At 38.8% G+C, this 21071-nt stretch overlaps 1 protein-coding gene across 4 annotated transcripts in view; it reads left to right on the top strand.

The window, feature by feature from the left end:
- Positions 1–21071, top strand: part of MMADHC (metabolism of cobalamin associated D) — an 89288-nt gene that overhangs the window by 32317 nt on the left and 35900 nt on the right. Inside the window, exon 1 of one of the 4 annotated variants that reach the window (XM_033947050.1) lies at positions 19359–19548. The exons of 1 other annotated variant lie outside the window; for it this stretch is intronic. Coding sequence is in view for 2 of the 3 variants with exons in the window: in XM_033947048.1 (XP_033802939.1) it covers positions 19761–19820 (60 nt within the window). In the remaining variant the exon portion in view is untranslated. Of the gene's footprint in view, positions 1–19358; positions 19549–19675; positions 19821–21071 lie in introns of those variants that run through there. 2 more of the 4 variants (XM_033947048.1, XM_033947052.1) reach the window with 2 other exon arrangements.

Below are 21071 nucleotides of genomic sequence, written 5' to 3' on the forward strand. Positions count from 1 at the left end.
TAAATGCCTCTACAGTAGATTTCTTTTGAAGCGTCACTCCTACTATCAGCTCAAATTTGATCACGTTATAATCACTGTTTCCCAGCAGACCCAACACAGTTAACTCCTGTACTATGCCTTGCATTCCACTAAGGACCAAATCTAAAATAGCTCCCTTTCATGTCGGTTCCTGGACCAGTTGCTCCAAGATGCAGTCATTTATGACGTCTAGGAATTTTACCTCTTTAGCTTTCCTTGTGAGTAGAGTTCCATCCCTTTAACATTTTGGTCACTCTTCTTTGAACTTTTTCTAATTTTGCCATATCTTTTTTGAGATACAGTGATCAGAATGGAATTGATGAGGTCACACCATGGAGCAATACAGAGACATTATTCTTCGTCTTATTTACCATCCCTTTCCCAATAATTCCTGAAATCCTCTTTTCTTTTTTGGTCATCGCCACACACTGGGCAGAATATTTCAGCTATTGTCTACAATGGCATCTAGATCTTTTTCTTGGGTGCCAACTTCAAAGGTGGACCCTAGCATCAGGTAACTATGATTTGGATTATTTTTCCCAATATGCATCATTTTGCATTTGTCCACATTAAATCGCACCTGCCATTTGGATGCTGAGGCTTTTTCATAATCTGCATATGTTTTAACAACTTTGAAAAATTTACCCCCTCCTTTACAAAGCCGTGCTAGTATTTTTAGCACCAGCCGCCATGGTAACAGCTCCGACAATCATAGAATTCCTATGAGCGTCCAAGCTGTTACCGCCATGGCCAATGCTAAAAACACTAGTATGGCTTTGTAAAGGAGGGGATTAGTGTAATCTGCAGTTTTAATCATCTCGTTGTCATTCCTATTTCCAAATCATTTATAAATATGTTGAATAGCACCGGTCCCAGTACTGATTCCTACAGCACTCCACTATTCAGCCTCCTCCATTAGGAAAAATGTCCATTTAACTCTAGCCTTTGTTTCCTGTCCAATAATCAATTCCTAATCCTTTGTGAACATCTACAGTAGATACACTACATCAACCGGCTCACCTTTATCCACATGCTCATTAAAAAAAATGAAGTGAATTGGTGAAGCAAGAATTCCCTTGCCTGAATTCATGCTGTCTCTGTCCCATTAAACCATTTTTTTGTCTATATGTTCTGTAATTTTATTCTTTATTATAGTTTCCACTATTATGCCCTGCACTTGATGATAATTTTCCATCTGCTGGTTTAGAAATCTCATTTATCTTAGAAACATTAGATATGGACTTAGTAACCTCAGCTATGCTCATAGTTATTTCTGTTCTGATGTCAAATAGAGATTAGTTATTACGATGATTCTTGAAACATAAGGATAGTTTATTTCTGAACTGTAAGATCAGGATATTTTCTTATACTGTATTATGAAAGAGATTCAGAAATGTCGTAGGCAGTTTTTACTTCGGTGCCCTGGTGTGTTCAAGTTAAAGGGCCTTCTTTTTCCTACAGCTTCCCTGCAAGTGTATTGTGAAATATCAATCTACAAAGTACATTTTCATCCAGTATTTGTCAGAGGCTCCAGGGCTGCAGGGAATAGTGCTTGTTAAGTAGGAACTTGAGATTTTGGTGCATAAGTCTGTTTCTTACTTTTTAATGGAAAGGTTATAGTCATTCCTTGTTTTCTTGCTTATTTTCTGTGTTAGCTTCTCCTCATTATGTGGAGTTGAGTGCATCAATGTAAATTAATTCCTTTTCATTCTTTGGGGATGATTTTTCTTTTTCTTTGCACTTTCCTATACAAGCAGTAAGCTTGATACAATTTTTCCAAAAATAATTTTTTTAAATCTTTTTTTATTGAGCCAAATATAACTTGTACAAAAGAACATCTAATAACATGGCATGTATCAAGGCACAGCAATTTAGAAATTAAGGGCTCCTTTTATCAAGCCGCGCTAGTGGGGTTAGCGCGCGTGACTTTTAATCACGCGCTAACCCCCACACTGGCCAAAAAACTATCGCCTGCTCAAGGCAGGCGTTAGCGGTTAGCGCGGCTGGCGGTTTAACGCGCGCTATTACGTGCGTTAAACCGCCAGCACGACTTGATAAAAGGAGCCCTAAGTAAAGATATATTCTTTGGTTTGTTCGCGCTTTATACCTTCTACCCACCCAACCTCTCTCTTCCCCTTCTCAAACCCAAGATCAATAGTCATGCTTAACTGACAGTACCCCAGTGCATAAGTTAATTTAGCAAAACTCTAAAACTTGAGTAGATGACTTCAAGCCGCAAGAGTTAATAAATTCCAAAAAGTTCCCCATGTAACTTGTAGCTTTATTCCAGGCAAAGAATCCATATTGGCAATCGTTTGCTTCTCCATCTGGTGAAAGTAGATCATAGCTGTCCTCCACTGTCTTACTGAAGGGGGTTCTGCATCTAGCTATCTTAACAATGTAACATTTATGATTAACAATAGAGCACATTTTAAGAAATTCCTCATACACTTTAGTACAGGTGCCACAACAGAACAATTAGAGAACAATAATATTGATGACAGAATACATCAGGTATGCCATAGAGATAAAATATGCTTCAAAATCCTCTTCCATAAGGAACTAGCCTGCATGAGTAAAACATATGGCCCAGGGATGCTTCTTCCTGGAGACACTTTGAACATTTGGAGTCTGAGTTATATTTGCTTGGCCCGTTTCAGGGAAACATACAGTCTCATGGATATCTTGTAGCTCATTTCTCAAAGATCCACTCATTTTGGACATTGTTTTAAAATATGATTGAAGGGTTTCAGTTGTGATAGCCACCCCAAAGTCCTGGTCCACTGCTGGGAAAGCTGAGAATAATCATACTCTAGCAACATTTCCTATAAAAAATTGTGATGAAATCGCAAAGGGACAATTTGTTGGGTGTCCAAATATAAGGTTTCTTTTAGTGACTCCAGAGAGTCCAATTTGAGAGCTGTTGTAGGTTGGAAGAGATATAATGCCGTAATTGCCAATAAGCAAACAGATCCTGAGACAAAAACCAAAATTCAGCTTTCAGATCTGAAAAAGACTTCATATGGCCTTCTTGATCAAGACCTTGATGCAGATATGTAACCTTTTTTAGGGCCCATCTTTGAAACCCAACCAATGTCAGACCCGACTCAACCTCTGGATTTCCATAAATAGGTAGAAGAGGACAGACAGTTGCCTGCAACTTTAACAAGGAGCATATCCAGTGGAGTAGAAAAGGTAGATGTGAATCACTTGTTCATTCTTTCCAAAAATACTAGGACTAGGGGACATGTGACAAAGCTACTAAGTAATAGATTTAAAACAAACCAGAGAAAATATTTCTTCACACAGTATGTAATTAAACTCTGGAATTCGTTGCTAGAGAATGTGGTGAAATTAGTTAGCTTAGCGGGGTTTAAAAAAGGTTTTGATAATTTCCTAAAAGAGAAGTCCATAGGCCATAATCTTCTGATTCTATGCCTTGACTCCTTTGGTCTTTCTGGGAACGTATTTAATTGATTCAAAGACTTCCTGAAATCATGTAGCTATCAGGTCAAGATTGGAAATACTCTTGTCTTCAAAATGGAACAGCAATTGCGATGTCCCTCAAGGCTCGCCATTGTTGCCACTACTCATCAACATCTACCTAGCTTCCTTGGGTGACCATCTTAGAAGCCTAAGATTACAGTTACGCCAATGATATCATAATCATCCTCCCTGTTGTCAGTCTCTCACCAGCCGAAATTCATACAATAGAATCCATCCTCGCTACAATAGAAAATTGGATGTCTTGTTTCAAATTAAAGCTAAACACCGAAAAAACAAAATTCTTTCTAACGACAGCCTCTAACTCTGTTACATTCCATAACCTTGAGGGGAACCTTATATCCTTTATCACCAACAATCAGAATCTTCAGTGTTCACTTGGACAGACAGCTATCGTTGACTTTTCAAATCAATCATGTTACCCGCAAAGGATTTTTCCACTTTTTGGAGACTTAGATCCACCAGGAAATTCTTCAATCAAGCGCCTTTTACTCTCCTGGTCCAATTGCTAGTTCTCAGTATCTTGGACTACTGCAACATCATCTACCTATCTGGACTTTGCACACATTTCCAGAAATTAAGCATAATTCAAAACACTGCAGTAAGGCTAATATTAGAACTTGAAAAAATTTGATCACTTAACTCCTTTCTACAACAAACTCCACTGGTTAAAAATTGAGAATCAGGTATTTTTTAAATTCAGCTGTCTCTTCTATAAGCCCTATATGGTTTATTGCCTGATTATCTCACCAATCATTTCTTATTTTCCAGACCCAAGCGGACCTCTCAACCCCAGTCACTCTTTTCCTTCCCTTCAATTAAGGTTTCTCGTATAAAAGATTTATCAATAAATTCCTATCCTACCAAGCAGCTTCTAAAGATCCAGAATTGAATCATTTAGTCCGTTCTTCTACATCATACATGCAGTTTAGGAAGCTCCTAAAAACACACCTCTTCCCTAAACCTGACAACCCAATTTTAAATTAGTCCTTGTTGACCCAAGACTAGACAACTTTCACTCATCATCTTACCCCATCACAAACCTCAATTTTTCGTTTATTGTTTTTTATGCATTTGTAAAACTGTATTATTCTAATTTGTTAAAAATTACTGTCCCTGATGTTTTTCACTGCCTTGAACCGAAAGATTAATGCGGTATATAAATAAACCTTTACGGTATGTTATATTATTATTGATATTGCTTAGAGAAATCCACTGCTTATTCCTTGGATAAGAAGCATAAAATCTGTTTTATTACTTGGGATCTAGCTATGTACATGGGTTGGCCACTGTTGGAAACATGATGCTGGACTTGATGGATCTTCGGTCTGTCCCAGTATGGCAATTCTTAGGCTCTAACCCGTTGCACCGGAGAGTAAATAGGATAAGTTTGCAGCAAAGAAGATAAAAGTCGCATAGGCATATGCAATAATGCACTAAAATGCAGAGGAGCAACCAACTGTGTTTCTATTGGAGTAGCTGAAAAATGTGAAATATCTCTATACCAATCACTGAGATGTCACAATTGGTACGTCATAGCAGTCAACTATTTAAAAGACCTAACCTTCTTTATTGCGAGGGGAAGGTACAGTTGCATAGGTTAACTGATGTTTTTTGCCATTTCAGAGGAATTTATTCAAAATATGAATATTATGCCTATGAGTGACCTGTGAAATACTGAGCGGCATCTGGTAACCCTAGGCAGAGTACCCTGGGCAACATCTTGGCAGGGGCTCACCCCCCCCCAATAGCAACACAGCAGCCCAGCATCTCTCTCTGCGATGGGTGGGTCTTCTGCTTCCCCATTTCCTGGTATATTAGATGCTTCTATTCTTCATTGGCAGTGAACAGGGAGGCCTACCCTCTGGCTCATGCTGGCCTCAAGCCCTCCCTCTGATGTAACTTCCTGTTCATGGGGTCAGTGAAGAACAGAAGCATTTAAGACATGGAGGATGGGGGGTGGGGGTAAGAGCAGTTGAGACACCACCCCTCCCATCTCCAGGGTGGGGTGGGATGCTGGGTGTCATCTTCCTTTTATCATGATTACTAGCTTTCCTTGCTATGCCATTGATGGTAAGGGTCAAATTCTGTGATCATGGAATCATTGGGACACAAGGGACTCTGATTATAATGAGGGCTTTTGATTTTAGGTTTTAACTGATTAATACCCCCATGCAAAAACATTAAAATAGGTGTTTATTGAATAAATAATAGAAAATATCACTTCCCCTCGTACTCTCATCCTTATCCAACTTATCTTTTGTCCTCTCAGCAGTTTGTGCCTTTTCTGTACTGACAACTTCTCAGTGACACAAACATAGATATTTGATTGCACTGAAGAAGGTACCCAGCAAAGAACCTCTAACTGAAATAATAATTAGTACCGTGTTTCCCCGAAAATAAGGCAGCATCTTATATTAATTTTGGGTTCAAAAAATGCATTAGGGCTTATTTTCGGGGAATGTCTTATTTTTTTTTTCATGTACAACAATCATCTATCCCTTCCTCTCTTCCACCCCAATTCTTCCTCTTTCCTCCCCCCCCCCCATGTGCAGCATCTTTCTATCCCTCCCTCCCATCCCCCTGTGCAGCAGAACCCCACCAACCCTCCCACCGTGAGACTGATATACCTCCGCCTCCAAAAACAGCAACGGCGGCAGTGCTTTCAACGGGCTGCTTCACAGTCTTCCCCGCTGTGGCCGGGTCTTCTCTTCAGCATCATTCTATCACTCTCTCCCAACCCCCTGTGCAGCAGAACCCCACTGACCCTCCTACCGTGACGCGACAGAGGAAATGACCCAGCAGGGAAGGCTATGAAGCAGTCTGTTCAGAGCACTGCCGTCGCCGCTACTGCTTTAGGAGGCCTTGGATCAAAGGTATGTCAGGTCTCACCGGAGTGGGGGGATCGCTGAATTGACAAGTTTGATTTTTACGGTGAATCGGGCAGCACTAGTGTCAGGGACGGAGTCAGGGAGTGTCAGGGACATTCAGGGGGGGGGGCTTCGGGGTCGATCTTAACTAGGGCTTATTTTTGAGGTAGGGCTTAAATTAGAAGCATCTTTAAAAATCATGCTAGATCTTATTTTCGGGGAAAAAGCATCTACACTTAAAATTTATACTCGCCTTAGAAGCCCTAGTTAAACTAAACTAAACCTTAAGTTTATATACCGCATCCTCTCCATAAAGATAGAGCTCAGCACGGTTTACAGGTACTTTAATAAATGAGGGAAAAACACAATAAGAATTAGTGGTTGTAAAGAGAGTAGTGAGCTTTACATTTTTGAGTTATAATACAGTCACTCCTACGTATGTTGCATTCACATGAACTCCCAAAATCCTTTATGCAGATCTCATACTTGATCAAAACTTTAGCAAATTCCAGCACCAAAACTTTAACATTTCAGCTTCATTAAAAAAAAAGTCCAAAACCTATTCCTTCTGTTTCTTTCTCACTACAGTAATCTACCTGAATTCATAAATACATTACATTACTAATGAGATGTGCACTAACAAATGCATTTTATCATAGTGTTCAGCAGTACTAGCAGAAGGAATAACCTAGTGGTTATTTATTTTAGTATGTATGGCCTTAGTGGTTTATATTCAGGTACTTAAGCACTTTCTCTTTCTGTCCTGGTGGGCTCACAATCTATCTAAAGAGCCTGGGGCAGTGGAGGATTAAGTAACTTGCCCAGGGTCCAAAGTAGGGTTACCAGATTTTAGTTAAATAAAATCCGGACCATTGTCCCGCCCAGTTCTGTCTGTTACGCCCATGTCACGCCCCATCCCCACCCACAGCCCTGCCCCTTCTACCTGTTCTCATCGGTTGGAAGGGCATCCGCGCAAAGAAGCTTTTCAAAACCCGGACAAAGTGTCCTCTAAAAAGAGGCCATGTTCAGGTAAATCTGGATGTCTGGTAAGCCTAGTCACAAGGAGCAGCACAGGATTTGAACCCACAGTCTCAGGGTGCTGAGGCTATAGCTCTAACCACTGCACCACACTCTCCTCCTAGGCTAACAATCAAAGAAGCACACTAGCACAGTTCAAATCCTGCAGCTACTTGGGCAAGTTAGAACTCTCCTTACCCCAGGTATAAACAGATTGTAAGCCCTCTGGAGACAGTGAAATACCTTTTACATTACATTAGTGATTTCTATTCCCCCTGTGCCTTGCGGTTCTAAGCGGATTACAAATTAGAAGAGATCTAGACATTCCCGAGAGAATTACATAACAAAGATTCATGAAAGTTACATGATATGGTAGAGAATTATAAATTAGAAGATATCTGGATTTTTCCGAGGGAATTACATAACAAAGATTTTCTACTTGAATATAACTTATACATCATAACTTGTTATATGTCTTAATATATTGTAACTTTACCCTTGCTTATCTGTAATGTATTCTAATATTTTTGTTGTTGTTCTCATTCTCAATAAAAAAAAATTTGAACACAAAAAATGTTAGCTAAATCAAAATAAATAAGTCTGCTTACTGAGTAATCTAACACCCAAGATGTTTTACAGACAGCTTGTGGAAGGAAATAACACAGTATATTAGTATAAAAAAGATCATGAGGGCTGTCTCAGTGACCCAAAAAGCAAGTGCTATGCAAGATCATGCAGAAGATCTGAGTTTAATGGCCAGAATTCTGCTACTCAGATCAAGCACAGGGCTAAGAGCCCCACTCTTTATATAACAGTGACACCTAGTAGCCAATTTAAGTACCACATGGCCCAGGTTTAATTTACCCCCTCCCTTTTACCAAGCCGAGGTAGCAGCTGCCGTGCGGCAAATGCTCCAATATCCATTAAATCCCTATGGGCGTTGGAGCGATTACCGCAGTTTTGTAAAAGGAGTCCTTAATTTTAGTTTTAGGGTTCTTTTTTCAATATACAGTATACTACCTTGTTGGAAAATCCAAAGTATTTTACAGCAAACAATCCAAATAACAATGGCAATGTTTTAAATTACACAATTCAAAGGGAATGGGAAGGGAATTGTATACCACCTTTTCATGGCTTTGGCTAACATTCAAAGCAGTGGGCACTGCAGGATTAAGTGACTTGCTCAGGGTCACAAGGAGCAGCACTAGGATTTGATCTCATAACCTCTGGGTACAGAAGTAGCAGCTCTCCCAGTGAGCCACAGTCTGAAACTAAAAGAAAATAAAGCATGAAATCAGGAAAAAAAAAAGTATAAAGTATGCACTCCCTGGAAAAAAAACAGCCAACATTGGTTACGATTTACGTTGCCATTCAAAAATCTTGACTTTAGGGACCAAAGCGCATTAATCAAGTACTGATGATCTCATCTTTATAAAATATACTTTTGAAAAATCATAGAACCCTGTTTCTTCCTGAAGGTGCAGATTTGGAAAATTATAGTCTTCCCTTCCCCTCAACCCATTCATTCTCCATTTTGAGTTAATAAGTAGCAATCTATAGTAATAACATTTTCATTCACACTTCCTGTTTTTCACAACAGCCTTGATATTCCATTCCTTGCTAGTCTGAGTCTCACTACTGATATTGCGAGCTCGTATCAGCTCATTTTCAAAGCACATAAATTTACAAATGTTACCATGGAACATTTTAAGTCTATGTGCTTTGAAAATGATCACCTATTATTTATTTATATACTACTTATATCCTAGGAGGTTTACATTCAGGTACTTTATTATTTATTTTGACTTCTATCCTGTTCTCCCAGAAGTTCAGAACAGGTTACAAGTAGACATTCACAATCGTTTGAAAACAGACTAATCATGACAACAAATAGGTTACAGTAGACAATAACAGAGCTTATTCTAGAGATATTTCCCTATCTGTCCCGGCGGGCTCAAACTCTTATCTAGTATACCTGGGACAATGAGAGGATTAAATGACTTGCCCGGGATCACAAGGAGCAGCAAGGGATTTGAACCCACAACCGCAGGGGGCTAAGGCTGTAGTTTTAACCACTGCGCTAAATTGTTTGTCAATATTTATAAAACTTTGTAAGCAAAATGTTTATTTTAAACATTTCTAGTTCATACAGTTCCTATGCAAGTAAAAAAACCCAATGCTGCCATCTAGCTATTAGTCTGTGTAATTTCACATTGTACTCCACTTAAAATTTCAAGCACATTGATGTTTATGAAATACTATATATGTATTCATTTGCAATTTGAAGGACAAACTCTTTTGTGAAATTCAGCAAGGACTTCCCTATCTAGTCACTAAAATTAACACCATATGATTCTTAACTATAGCTTAGGGTAACCAGATTTTTGTCCAGAGAAACCCAGACACATGGCCCCGCTGCGCTCTGCCCCTAACTATGCCGTTCTGCCTCCAGCCTCACCACGTTCTGCCTCTAGTCCCCCTCCCCAAAGCCTCACCTTTGTTTTTTGACCTCTAGGCCGCGTCTGGAGGGTCTCCAAGCATGCACTGATGCATGTGATGTCATTCGCGCATGTTCAGAGGCCCTCCAGACGCAGCCAGGAGGTCGGGGTTTTCCAAAACCCAAACTACTGGGCTTTGGAAAGTCTGTCCAGGCACTCAAACAGTCCTCTAAAAAGAGGACATGTCCAGGTTTTACTGGACATCTAGTAACCGTACTATACCTCCTCTAAATATTAGGGGAGTTCTTTATATTTTTATTTAAGTCCGAAAATGACAAAACAACCAGTTTACAAGATTCTGGATGAATCTTGGAAAGCAGAAGTGCACCCTGCAGAATAAAAATACAAAATACTTCAGTAGTACTGAGTTTCCAAGCTCACTGCTAAGTGATCTAATTTGTAAGTGCTCACATGGGTTTAAGGAATGCTTCAATTAAAGTGGACTGAACTGCAGTCAAGTAGCATTCCAGTGTAAGACATATGGGGAAAACAAATGTCAGAGCCTGACATAACAAGGAAGTGTATGGAAAGTAAATGGCAGTACAGTATGTTGAAAGAGGTGCTTATCAGAATCTCTTAATGTGACAGGATACTGTCGGAGAGACCCAGTAAGTTAGAGCCAGCTCGCTTGGCACTACCCCACTACGACCCCTTTTATCAAGCTGTGCTAGAGGTTTTTTTTAGCATGGGCCAGCGTGGTAAATGCTCCAATGCTCATAGAATTACGATGAGCATCGGAGCACTTACCTCACTGGCCTGCGCTAAAAACCTCAAGTTTTGCGCTGCATGCCTATTGATGTTTGCACAGTGTATCTGCCCACTGGGGAACTTGCATTTTATGCAGTCTTCCATGACAGGTGCATGGAAGACCGCATAAACTGCAAGTTCCCTGGTGGGCAGATACACTGTGCAGACATCAATGGAAATAGGCATGCACTGCAAGTTAAAGTTCTTTGATTGGGCAGTCTTGGGCCGGTATGTGGTGAAGCCTGTGTTTTTATTAAAAAAAAAGTATATATATATCCTTTTGGGACCTGCACTGCATTGTTGGGTGAGGGGCTTCACAGAGGGAGCAAACGTGACAAAATCTATACAAGTTCCATGCAAACTGCCTGCATATATACGAGTAATGACTCTCGTATGATTATATTATTTTGTTAGTTCGGTCATTGTGAAACAGCCAATTATTTATATACTGTTTATGGCTCTTATTTATTTGGCAGCTTAAGGACTTATTCTGATCCCTGAGTTAATTGCATTTTATTCTTTGGCTGGTAAGATTCTGATAACAGAATTGGATCATTTCTCAAATCCACTTTATTTTTCACTCACATTGGGTGTCACAGTGTATCTTTCAATGCAGAGTTTATAGTTTCTTTTATTCATAAACATGTGCGCTGCTTTCAGTTCTAACTTTTTACAACTCACCACTTAAATATCTCACATTCATAATATTCATGTGATAATGATGTCTATAAATGCTTTAACTTCTGGTTTTATTACATACTTTACATGCTTTCTTTAACTTTTATTCTCTATTATATTATGTATATGTGATATATGTATACAGTCATGTGAAAAAAATTAGGACACCCCATTAAATATGCACTTCTTTTTTAAGAAATGTTCACATATCAATGTCAAATCTTTTATCTATCTCTTGAAAAGAAAGTGATGTAATTGTAAGTAAACAAAGATGCAGGCAAAATTTATTGTGACAAAATAAAAATATATATAAAACCCTTTTACCAATCAAGGGACCCGACACGGTCCGTGTTTCGGACAAAACCTTCGTCAAGGGTCCTATTAAATGTAGATACAATACAAACATTATCAGAATTGTACAGCAATACTACAAAATTATATGTGTGTGACATGATGATGTTGTCTTGCCATGCTAAAAGAAATAGTGATGGAATGAAGTGAGGATAAGTATATGATGAAAAAGATAAATGCACATGCGATATGAAAAATTACATGGTAAAGAGAAAATGAAAAATAAATGAAAAATAAATGAGTCATCTAGGTAAAGCATTGTGAATAGAAATATAAAAATGAAAAGGTGTGAATATAGAAAGTGATTTGGATATGAAGATGCACAAAGAACGTGACCCAAAGAGGAAAAAGGAATATTAAAAACAGAAATACGTACCATGGTAAAAAGAGGGGTAAAAAGTAGAATAAAAGCTAACATAAAACATAAAATTAAAGCACAATATTACCATGTGATTTTTAAAATAATACACATAAAAAAACAAAAGATCAAAACATATAACATATCATATAGCATATAACATATAAAGTTGGTTTGTAATGATGAAACATGAACAGATACACATAAAAATTGCATATATAACTCTGCATAATGAATAATATGAGAAACAAGCTAAAATTAGAACATGAGGCACATTTAAAACAAGGATATTAACGTGAAGTGTACTACAACAACTTGTAGAGTAGGCCAATGAATCATTAAATAAAAAGCCATGGTAGGCTGCAGTGCAGGCAGAATCACGCTTGAAATTACAATGTTTTAAAAAATGTAACGACGAAAACTATTTGTGAGAAATAAATAGATTTACCATATCATAGTTAAAACGTATATATAAATGACTTATAGATAGATCATGCAGCCATAAAATTGGACTAAAGACAAAAAGGTTGTGCAGCTATAAGAATGAAAAAACCTTTGTAAGATGGAGTGTTGAACCCGCCTGATCAAAGTAAACAAACCCGTGGTGTGTCATCGCAGAGGGCACAATATAATAACGGGAGCTAATTTTAAATTACCATAATAAAAAAATGATGTAAAAATGATCAAATATAAAAGTGTGGATTGCCGAAATGTCTGTAGAACAAATACGCTGAGATAAGTCCACAACTTTAAAATTTGAAGAACTAAAAAAACTCGAAAAAGAAGTATGAGCCCCTCCGGGTGAAAGTGAAAAACTCGTTATACATAAATGGAACAGTCATGAGCAAAAAATAATAATAGCAAAGGGCCACTGTCAGGAAATAAAGTGAAATCAAGATAAATATAACTTACCAAAAACACTGCGAATCGAGATCGCCGAGATACGCCAACAACAGTAAAGCGTCTCAAAATTGAAAAATGCTGTAAAACTGCTGTAAATATAAGGGAACTAAAAACGTAGGGAAATGATGCAATTGACGTAAAGATGTCCTTACGACGTGTTGAAAAAGCCTCTGAGAAGCAATGTTTGATTGAAGGGCATATGAACCAATCAACACACTCGTAGGATGCTATGTTGATTGAAAGGCATATGAGCCAATAAACGCACTTGTAGGCATTACCTTAAAACGTCATGGTTTGAAACTGTGGGAGACTGGAAAAACTGTGAATTAAACATAAGATTAGACTTTGTGAGTCTTATTAAGTCTAATAAGGGCCTCTAAATAAAAGTAAATAGATGTTAAATCATTATAAAATGAGATGTATATATTGAAAATATATAGTAAGTAATATATTCTAATGAACTAAATGAAGGGTCAAACTTAGCATATGGTGAAAAAATGATGTTGATACATATATTTCTTATGGCTGCATGACTAAATGATGGACCTTATGAGTTATATAAAGTATCATGACTAAATGATGGACCTTATGAGTTATATAAAGTATCAATAATATGGGAACTGTGGTGCCAAAAACTAGGTCTATATGTATGTATACTATAATACAATAAAACTATGTATACGACAAATAGGTGGACCTTATGAATTATATAAAGTTTCAGTTATATGAAAACTATGGTGCCCGCAAATTAGTCTATTTGTATGTATACTATGATACAATAAAACTATCTTAAAACTGCGAAACATTATTAAATATGTAATACATGCCTACATACGAGAGAAGCACTCAAAACATAATAATTCAATAGCTGATTTAAAAACTGTATTGTAAGGATATTAAAAAATAGGCTTTTTATACTAAACATTGAAATCTCATATATAAAATATGTGTTAAAAAAGATGCATATAGTATCTTATAAAGCAGCTAAAAATAACTAAAATTAAAAGGTAAAATATGGCATATAGTAAAAACTATGACAGACAAATGATCATATTAATGCAGTGAATAATATAACAACATAATCATAAAAAAGGGCGGTAATCTATTTCCAGATTTAAGCCTGCTGGTGTAATAGTGTCCAGTTCAAAAATTGTCCTCTGTTCTGCACGTAGTAGGACATTGTCAATGTCGCCACCTCTCCAGCTGCTTTTAAAGGTTTTGAAAACAATGAAGCGTAATTCATCAATAGTGTGGGCTAATTCTCTCCAATGTTGGACCAAGGGTGCTGTTAGAATCTCTCTTAAAATACAGATCCTGTGTTCGATAATTCTTGTTTTGATCTTCCTCTTGGTTTTGCCAACATAAAGGAGTTTGCATGGACAAATAATAATGTAAATAACATGCTGGGTATTGCAATTACTACTAAAATTCAAATTGTATATCTTTCCAGTACATGGATGAGTGAAAGATGTAGCTTTAAAGCAGTGCTTACATACTGAACATGATGCACATGGTTGATGTCCTGTGTGGTGATTTTGAACTGTTGTCGCTGCAGGAAGTGCAGAAGGCACTAATTTGTCTCTGAGATTGGAATTACGTGATATGGCGATCATAGGTGTCTTGCCTCTAAAGCACTGGTGTAATTCTAAAATCTGCCAGTGAGCTTTAATGATGCGTTTCACTTCTCCAGAAAGGTGGGAGTGCTTCAAAATACAGGTAAAATCTGGTGCCTTACGTGTTTTATTGCCTGTCTGGAGTAGATCTTCTCGGTGTCGTAACTTGGAGGAGGGATACCGCCTCCAGCAGTGATTCCTTTGCCCTCACTATTCAGCAGGCCCTAGTTGAGGTTGGCCTTGGCTGGGGCACCATTTCACTGGCAGCCTAGTGTACCTTGTTTAATCCCAGCCGGCTGACAGCTGGGGCTAGGCTAGTTGTGGGCTAGCTGCAGCTCTTTCTCTCTGGATCAGAGTTTTTTTCTTTCCACTCCTTCTGGGTCATTCATGTGGAGGAGAGGGCTAAAAGTTGGATCAGATATCTCGGTGTCTGATGTTGTTGCTGTATCTATTTGGGGGCTCTGGGAAAGGCACTTGTCACTTCGGGGCCCAGGTACAGTTTTGTTGTATTGCTTCTCCTCTGGCATTCTTCTTGACTTTGGTCAACAGTTTGCCTCCTGAGGGAGCTGTATAGATTTGTGCTTCATAGGCCTTCAGTTAGAGGAGGAGTCTTCCCTTGTCAATGTCAGTTTGAAAGTGGCCCCCACAATATTAGGTGGTAGGGGTTAAGTGAAATGTGCACTGACAGACGCCAGGTCCCAGGTTCAGTTCCTTCACAGAAGTTTCATTAGGGATAGAATCAAATAAGAAGCACAGCCAGGGGTGATTATATAAAGAATATATTATAGAAATAGTCTTACAGAAAAGTAATATTTATAAGCATTACAATTAAGCAGAGAGCATTACACTTAAGCAGAGAGCAAGCAGTCTCACTGCCTTACAGAGGTCAGAGACAGAGAGGGACATAGAAGCTTGCAGTTCTAGGAAGCTTCGTGTTCCATAGATAAAGGGAAGGATAGACAGAGAGAGGGGGAGCCAAAATGTCAAGCCAAGAGCCAAGAGATAGCTAGATAGAAAGAGAGAGAGAGGGCCAAGACCCCTCTCCTGATAGCTCCATAGAAAAAGAGAGAGATAACTTGATAGAGCAGAGAGCAGGCTTTTATACCTTGACTCAATATAGAAACCTGTATGCCCCAGTATCTTTCTGTTTAGAATTTGTAAACTGTTTGAAACAATGGTTAATTTAATTGCTAAGGAGGGTGAGATACCTGTAAGCATGGTGATGGGATTAAGTCTCTGGCTTGATCTGTGCACCATTGTCCTAAGCACCCTCTTAATCAGACATTAACACCTTTTAGCTAGCCATGATTCAAGCAGGGCTACTTGAAACTTAAAATATATCAATCAGGGCTACTTAAAACAGTTTCCCTGCACTAAGGGTCTATCTGCCTTCCCATGCCAGGGTCAGATTGATATAATCTCCCAGAGGCCTCTAGGCTGACAGAGTGGAGAGGAAAAGGCGCTTAAGGTAAAACTGAGGGAGGAGAAGGACGCTGAAAGCACTGGGGAAGACAAAGGGGTGGAGAAGGACGCTGAAAGCACATGGGGAAGACAGAGGGGTGGAGAAGGACGCTGAAAGGATGCTGAAAGGACATAGGGAAGACGGGGGGAGGACGCTGAAAGGACATGGGGAAGACGGGGGGGAGAAGGACGCTGAAAGGACATGGGGAAGACGGGGGGAGAAGGACACTGAAAGGATATGAGGAAGACAGAGGGGGGAGAAGGACACTGAAAGCACATGGGGAAGACTGAGGGGGGAGAAGGACGCTGAAAGGAAATGGGGAAGAGAGAGTGGGAAGAAGATGCTGGCAGGGAAGAAGACAGAAATGCCAGACTATGGGGGGAGCGGAGGGAAGAAGATGGGTGCCAGACCAATTTGGAAGGGGGGAGAAAGGGAGGCACAGTAACAGAGCAAATGGAAGACGCAAAGAGAAAAGAGACAGTGGATGGAAGGAATTGAATGAGAACATGAGGAAAGCAGAAACCACGCAACAAAGGTAGGAAAAAAAATTATATTTCTTTTTTTTTTTGCTTTAGGATAAAGTAGTATATTAGTTGTGTTGATAAAAATTTATAAACATTAGAGGCTCTGGTAGAAACCCGTTTACAAAGTATGTATTCTTCCCAATTAATATTTCCAAATTAATAAAGTCTTTTTGCTTATTTGTAAATGGGTTTCTACCAGAGCCTTTAATTCAGTAGCATAATTAAATGAAATAACTATTTCTGTAGTTTATAGGGACGGGTGGGGACGGAGGGGATTCCTCATGGGGACGGAGAGGATTCCTCGCGGGGACAGAGGGATTCCTCGTGGGGATGGGTGGTACTTTGGCGAGGACGGGTGGGATTTCTGTCCCTGCGCAACTCTCTAGTCCATAGTCTCACTTAGTGTGTTGGTTATAGTCTCCGCTTTGTCATCACTCATATTGCGGGTTGATATAAAACTAATTTTGACCTGTTTAGTGACCTGGCAAACATATTTAATGTAAATAATTAATTGTTTTACAATTGAGATGTCTGTGGTTTCATCACACAGAATACAGAAAAAATTTTCAGTGTGCATATTTTTCAGTATGTTAGACTTTATTTCTGATGCTAAGACATCCAGCAGCTCTTGCATTATTCTTTCTGAGGTGCAATGTGCATTTTTACCAACATTGAGATGTAAAAAGGAACAACCCATTTCTTTACAGTGTTCCAACAGCTTTTCAAACAACGTTGTATGTGGTAACTCATTTTTTGCCAACCAATACATGGATCTTAAAGCTCCCACAAAGGCTTAAATGTTATTTAACATAGATACAGATCTTTCAATTTGACCGATTCCAGTTTGCTCTAGTACACGCTTTCCTAAAAGATCAGAAGAAGACTCAATGTGTGTTTTACTTTTTTCATGGTCCAGCAAGCTTTCTTTTCGAATTCTTGTGCATGGCACATTTACCCAAGGTAACTCCCTCCTTGGGAGGTGTTTGTTTGAATATTTCATGCACAATGAGCACCACATACCATTTTCTTTGACCATTAGCCAATCAAACTCTTTAAACCATTGTTTGCTTATGCCGGATAAGCAGTGCTTAGATTTATCAATTGGCAGAGTGTGTGCTGAAAAGATTTCCCCTAATGGACCAACTTCTGCAATGTCTTTGTCTGAAATTGCCACATCAGCAGTTGACGCTGCACCTTCATTTTGTGACGTCTCTTTTCTGAAATAACTGAGCAGTGTTGTTTTCTGAACATTTTTTTTACTCATGTTGGTAAAATGAAAAGTACTTTTGAGTGGTAACGTGGGAGCCTATTGGTTATTCAGTGCACACTTACACTACGGCAGGGCAAGATATGAACAAAAAAAGGAATGGCAGATGTGTCACTTTAACAGGAACCAGTGCTACAAGGATTTTTATTTTTTGCTCGTCTGGGCTTAACCTGCCCCAAACACTCTGTGATGAAAGAAGAGGGAAAGGCACAGCCAAGTCTGGCCCTGGACTCTTTCCCCCCCCCCCCCTTTCTGGAGGACCTACTGCTATTAAATATTTCTATAGCACTCTCAGATGTACGCAGTGCTGCAGAGTCACAAAGAGGGAAAAGCACAGCCAAGTCTGGCCCTGGACTCTTTTTTTTTCCCTTTCTGGAGGACCTACTGCTATTAAATATTTCTATCAACTTAATAGCATATAAGACTTTCAGATGGCTATTTCAATATCAATTCAATAGAAATAGGAACTTCTTCCTTATTCCAATTTAGCAATCTGTTACTGTCACTTATTATTATTAGACCCTCAGCGTCACCACTCAGAACTCAAACATATCACCGTTCTGAGCTTTACGTGACCAATCCTCACTGGGTCCAAGTTTTACTTATTTTTACTTTGTCAAGAGTTTATATATTCAAATACTTATATCTTTCTCAAGTTTTATATATTCAAATACTTATTCATTTTAGTTAGCTTATTTTACTTAGCTTTAATGTGGTTGTCTCTGGTAGAGATATTTTAGATCAAGCAGGGTGTCACCCTGCTTGATCTAAAATATCTCTACCAGAGACAACCACATTAAAGCTAAGTAAAATAAGCTAACTAAAATGAATAAGTATTTGAATATATAAAACTTGAGAAAGATATAAGTATTTGAATATATAAACTCTTGACAAAGTAAAAATAAGTAAAACTTGGACCCAGTGAGGATTGGTCACGTAAAGCTCAGAACGGTGATATGTTTGAGTTCTGAGTGGTGACGCTGAGGGTCTAATAATAATAAGTGACAGTAACAGATTGCTAAATTGGAATAAGGAAGAAGTTCCTATTTCTATTGATTAAATATTTCTATAGCACTCTCAGATGTACGCAGCGCTGCAGAGTCACAAAGAGAGAAAAGCACAGCCAAGTCTGGCCCTGGACTCTTTTTTTCCCCCTTTCTGGAGGACCTACTGCTATTAAATATTTCTATAGGTCTACCAGACAACGCAGGCTACACAGAGTTAAAAGTAAGAAAATAGTCTCTGCTTGAAAGAGCTTACAACTTTTTTTCTCTCTAAACATACCCTGCTGAAAGCACAGAGGGAAGTTCGAACCATCAACCTAACCCGCCCAAAACTTTCTGCCTGGTCACTTAGCACAGCGGGAAACAAAACTTCGCTCGTTGAAGGGGCGGACCTTTGGAGCATGGGCGAAAATGTTTTAATAGGTCGATGCTAAAACACTATGCAAATTACTTTTCCCTGCTCACGTTGAAAAAGTAGGGGCGGGGAAGGGATAATTTGCATAGCGTGTTAAGGCGTTGGACCAATCGAAATACAACCCCTTGACGCGCTATGCAAATTACCCCTTCCCCGCCTCCACCGTGAGCTGTGGCGTGATTCGTGGAAAATCCTTTGGTCGCTAATGCTGGTTCTTCTGCTCATGCTCAGTTAGACCTGATCTGAGCGGAAGAACAGGCATTATCCGAAGTTTGCGTGCTGAATTAAATGCTGCTGAAATTGTGGTTCAGGCAGGAAGGTATGTTCATCTTCAAGTACGGGGTGCAGGCAAACCGGAAGAAGCAGGCGCTTGTCAATTCATGCGCAAACCACCGCGGAGTCACGAGTCCGATGTCAGATCCCGGAACCGGTCCGGCGCGGTCTCCGCAGCTGCAAAATGGCAGCCGGGCGCTCACTTAAAGTAGCTGGGCGATGCGCCCGGCTGGAACACGCTAGGGAGAACAAATCAAAATGCAATGTGGCACTTATAAGCAGTGTGACAAAATTAATTTTGCGTTTCCGGTTGTTGAGGTCTTTTCTTCCAATTTAATTCAAATATGACAAGCCTTTAAAATTATTTGCAGTGGATCCTAGTGGTTTAAATGGGAGTAGTTGCCACAGGAGTAGAAAGACAGCTTAGGGAAGGGGTGATACTACTACCTGCAAATACCTGTGTTGTGTTGTTGTTTTTTTGTTTATTTCCTATGCTGAATGTAAGGTTGTGCAGTTGCACAGAATTCCCCCAGAAGCATAAATTGTAAAATTTAAGAGATTTTTAGTTCATTAGATATTTTGGAAACAGTGTTGTATGAAACAGACTGAAACATTTTCTGTTAGAAAAGGCTGATGATAGTGGTATAAATTAATATCTGGATTTTTAAATAAGAAACCAAAAACTGGTCTTCGGGACATTTTGAGCATTGAGATCAAGCAACAGATTACTGCATCTCAATGGCCATGCATTTGGGCTTGGAGAATGAGATGTAATGTACAAATCTATAAGACAAACTTGTTTTTTTCTGTTACATAGAACATTTTGGACCCCGGTTCGTTTACAGAAGTTAAATAGCTCTAAATCTAATAGATTCTGGCACTGTCATCTTGAAGCTAGGACATTAGATCATTTGTTATTCTATTGTCCATTGATACTTGCTTTCTGGAAATCAATATGAGGTGAAATAAATAATTTGTTAGATAATCTGGTGGCATTATCCTATGACACTGTATTGTTTGGCATGTCAATGAGGACTAAAAGCCAAATATCCTCTAATAATAATAAGCATCTACTCATTATGACAGGGGTGGCCATACAACAGATTACGAATAATTGGAAAAATTGGGATAGGCTGAATTATAGCTTTTGGTGGAACTCTTTGTGTCACATATTTAAAATGGAAAGGATAATTGCCATGCAACAGGGAAATTTTTAGAAATTTCAAGTTATTTGGGAGCCATTAACAAGATACTGTAAAGATTGAAATTACTACATAGAATAAATATTAATTTTTTCCCTTTTGTTCATACACGTCCAGAGTGGGATGGGGGTGGGAATATTTTAAGATTTCTTTTGCTTAGGAATAATTGTTGGGTATAAGGGAGGGGGGATATTTGATGCGTGTTAGAATTTGATGATATATTAAGTGATGTTAAAGTATAAAATGATTGTAATATATGTTACACTTATTGTGAGATTAAAAATGAATAAAGATTAATAAAAAATAAATAAATAAAAGGCTGATGATTAGAGTTATACAGAAAGCTGGAAAGTTGACTAAGCACTGT

This window comes from Geotrypetes seraphini, chromosome 5 (genome assembly GCF_902459505.1).
Source record: "Geotrypetes seraphini chromosome 5, aGeoSer1.1, whole genome shotgun sequence".
Classification (NCBI taxonomy): Eukaryota; Metazoa; Chordata; class Amphibia; order Gymnophiona; family Dermophiidae; genus Geotrypetes; species Geotrypetes seraphini.